Source organism: Microtus ochrogaster, chromosome 24 (assembly GCF_000317375.1).
Source record: "Microtus ochrogaster isolate Prairie Vole_2 chromosome 24, MicOch1.0, whole genome shotgun sequence".
NCBI lineage: Eukaryota > Metazoa > Chordata > Mammalia > Rodentia > Cricetidae > Microtus > Microtus ochrogaster.
The window spans coordinates 34,813,641-34,817,427 of NC_022024.1; the positions used below are offsets into that span (position 1 = coordinate 34,813,641).

General features: G+C 45.2%; 1 protein-coding gene across 1 annotated transcript in view; it reads right to left on the bottom strand.

Moving 5' to 3' along the window:
• Positions 1-3,787, bottom strand: part of Aldh1l2 (aldehyde dehydrogenase 1 family member L2) — a 40,291-nt gene that overhangs the window by 18,058 nt on the left and 18,446 nt on the right. Inside the window, exons 10-12 of the mRNA XM_005358236.3 lie at positions 2,956-3,103; positions 725-844; positions 24-151 (exon numbers count right to left, since the gene is read on the bottom strand). Of these exons, the coding sequence (XP_005358293.1) occupies positions 24-151; positions 725-844; positions 2,956-3,103 (396 nt within the window). The remainder of the gene's footprint in view (positions 1-23; positions 152-724; positions 845-2,955; positions 3,104-3,787) is intronic.

A 3,787-nucleotide genomic window follows, 5' to 3' on the forward strand; every position in this document is an offset into this window, starting at 1 on the left:
AGTTGTTTTTACAGAAAGCGTACCTGTACATCAGCCTTCCTCTTTCTCTGGCATTCATCCTTCCCCATTCACCATTTTCAAAGGCGTCCTTGGCTGCAGCCACCGCTTTGTCCACATCCGCTAAAGAGGCATAGGACACTCTGCAGATCGTCTATTTCAGGGCAAGTGAAAAATAGGTCTCCTAAGGGATCTATCGGTATGGCTCTTGGAATTAATATTCTATTACTAGGAAAAGTAGAGTGTGACTTATCACACAGGGGGTGGGCAGGGGAAATCCATGACAGGAAACCAATCCACGTGAGGCAAAGAAAAGGGCAAAGTTAGAAGAGTGAACCTGAACCTGATCATGGTCCGTCCTATGTCTCATCTTATTCCAGAAGAACCCATTCAGGACAGCTGTGCAGTTTTCCCTTAGGGAAGTGGGATTGTTTGCCCTGAGTTCTCAGAGTCTGAAGTATCCCCCTTCCTCATGGTGCTCTATACAGAGAGATCTGCTGTGTGCAGGCACAACAGTCTAAATTCATCATAAATACTCAGTCTCCTTAAAACGAGGTTTCTGTGGGTCACAGTAGCCAGTGTCGGAGCTGAAGGGGTAAGAAATGCACGAAATGTATTTGAGGAGCTTGGGGCCAGAGCTAGAGTTGAGTGACCTCAGCCTGCCTGGTGACCAGCCTTGTGAGCCCAAAGCTCATGGCTGGTGGTCCCTGCGGCTGTCATTACTCACAGATCCATCTGTGGGGTTCACAGTGTCATAAGTCTCCCCATCCTCGGCATCCACAAACTGCCCGTTTATGAAACACTGATATGGCATGTTCACGGTCATTTCGTTGACCTTCTTGGAGACCTGAGAACAAAACAAATGTGTTTCTGGGCTTATCAGCTTGATAACAGATGGTGATGAAGTATTTCCAGGGCTGGACAGACTGCATGGTGGTTCAGAGCACTTGTTCCTGCAGAGGAGCCAGGCTGGCTTCCCAGCACCTGCATAGCTCACAAATTTTCTGTAACGCAAGTTCCAGGGCATCTGGTTCCCTCTCCTCATCTCTAAGGGGGCCAAGTATACACATGGTCCACAGGCATACATGCAGGCAAAACACGCACACACATAAACAAGTTTAAAAAGGAAGTTTAAAACCCATAAAATGAGAGAGAGAGGGAGGGACAGAAGAGAGAGAGGGAGAAGGAGGAAGAGAGAGAAAGAAACATTCACTGATGTGGAAAAAAAGGCCAAGTAACAGGGATGTCGTGGGACAGAGACAGGCATGGTGAGATGCGCTCAGGTGGCAGTTCTGCCCTGGGCTTAGCTCAGATGTTCTTTATTACAGACAGAAGAAATTCCTCAAACACCCACAGACAGCACCATGTAGCAGCAGACGCAACAGCGCCCCCTGTGGCACCACTTCCACCCTTGGAAAGTTGTCTCTTATCTGGGACCATCTCCAGTTCTCCTCCTTACGCTCTGTCTGCTGCACATGAGCTACCGCATGGTTCTCTCTGCTGCCAGGTTTCAGCAGAGACTGAAACCACTCTACTTGCTTCCGTCAAGCTCAGAACCCGAGTTATAAAAACAGTCGCTATCAGCCTGTGAGGAGATGGTGCAGTAGTTAAGAGCGCTTGGTACTCTTGCAGAGAACCGTGTTCAATTCCCGGCAATCACATGAGGCAGCTCAGCTGCCTGTAACTTTAGCTCCAGCAGGATCTGACACATTCTTGTGGCCTCCATGGATACCTACATTCATGTACACACACACACACACACACACACACACGCACGCACGCAAACACACACACACAAACAAAAAAGCCAAATAGATACACATGCATACACATAATTAAAAACAGAAACAAGACAGTTATATAATTCATGTACACACACACACACACACACACACACAGAACCCATTCATAGGGTAAAAGAAAATATTCACAAATTCATATCTGATAAGAATTGACAGAGGACTTTGACTCTAAAAAATCAAAAAGGTCAATTTTTTAAATGGACAAAGGATTTGAGTAAGCATATTCACAAAGAAAAATAAACAAATGCACAGTAAATACTTGAAAAGGTGCTTAATATTACTGTCCATTAGCGAGTATAAAATCCAAACCATACTGGGGTGTTTTCTCACACACCTATCGAGAAAGGAAAGAGAGAGAGGCAAGCGATGGAGCTTGAGAAAGGGCGCAGGGAAGTGAGATCTCTCCATTACACTGATGGCGGGATTCCTAGATGATACGACTGCTGTTGGCGATTCCTCAGAAGATTAAACACAGGGTTACAGTCTGAGTCCCCTGCTCCACTCTCAGCACGGCCCCCAAGATGTGTGTTCACGTCAAAGCATACGCCTTGAAGTTTTATATCAGTATAATAATAACGGCTGCCCATGGGAAATGGCCTAAACACATGTAGTCTGATGAATAGATTTATTAAAAGAGAGCGTGGATTTTACAAAGGAAGTGTACCTGCACACAGTGAGATGGTATTGGCCAGAAAGAAAGTTGAAGTGATGATAACTGCTACCGGGTGCACCTTGAGCAGGTGTCAGGTGAAAGAGAACAGATACAAAAGGCCACATGCTGTCCACATATATCTATATAAAATATTTACTTTATGGCAAATCCATAGACACAGAGAAGAGACTGTGGTTTCTGAGGGCCTGGATACGGAGTAGGTGAGCAGAGAAGCGTAAGATGGTCACCAATGGGTCCAGTCTTTCCTTGTGGAGTGATAAAAATATTCCAAAATAAGACAGCAGTGTTGATGATGATTGCAAAATGTGTGAATGTTCTAAAAAAAATCACCGGATGGCTAATTTAACTGGGTAAATTGTGTGACACCCGAATAGAATCTCAATACAACTAGTCCTAAATGCCATCAGTGTAAATGCAGATGTGCACGTACTCTGTAGCAGTGGACTGGAAGTGTTTGGAGTTGAGCGTCAACGAGACACTTACGTAATCCACCACCAGCTCCACCTCTTCGTCCTCTCCTCTCAGGTTCCGCACGACCTTCTGGATGAAATCCTCGAACTTGGTGGCCATGTAGACGTCTTCGTTCTGCAGTTGAAGGCCACCACACTTCTGTCTGATCTCTTCCACCAGCCTTAAAGTGAGAACCGGCTCACGTTAGAGTCTCACGGCCTGTCTGCTAGCATTGGTCACGAGATTTGGGAATGAGTCCTGTTTGCATCATACAAGATCGTCCACGTGGCAGCTACAGATGCCATTGATGATAAGATGGGGGACATCCTGGAGAGACACACTTTCTGCTCTCACAGAGGACCTGCGTGCAGTGACCGTCACCCTCATAGGGCAGTTCACAACCATCTGTAACTCAGTCCCTTTCAGGCCTCTGTGGGCTGCTTGCATGTGATGCATGTAAGGCAAGCAAGCACACATGCACACACAGAGACATAAGATAAACATAAATCTAAAATATAATGTGGCATGAGAAAATTACAAATCAGTCTGGAGAACAGTTCTGTTGCTTTTAAGTTTACCCGCAGCTGTAAGTTAGGAAGTTAAGGAAAGATGTTTTAGCGACAGAAGTCTGAACCTTTCAAATGAACTCAGAAAATGAAAAAAAAAAAAAAGAGGCAACTTTCTAATTGGAAAGATCGTGATACCTGAATCCAGTAGAGAATATTTTCTGTAGTCTATAAGAATAATTTGTTTGTCTTACATGTTTAACTTAAGTACTAGATAGCACCCCTAGCAGACCAGTGTCATTCACAAGTCCTTGCAGATAGATAGCACCCCTGAAGGCCAGTGTCATTCACAAGTCCTT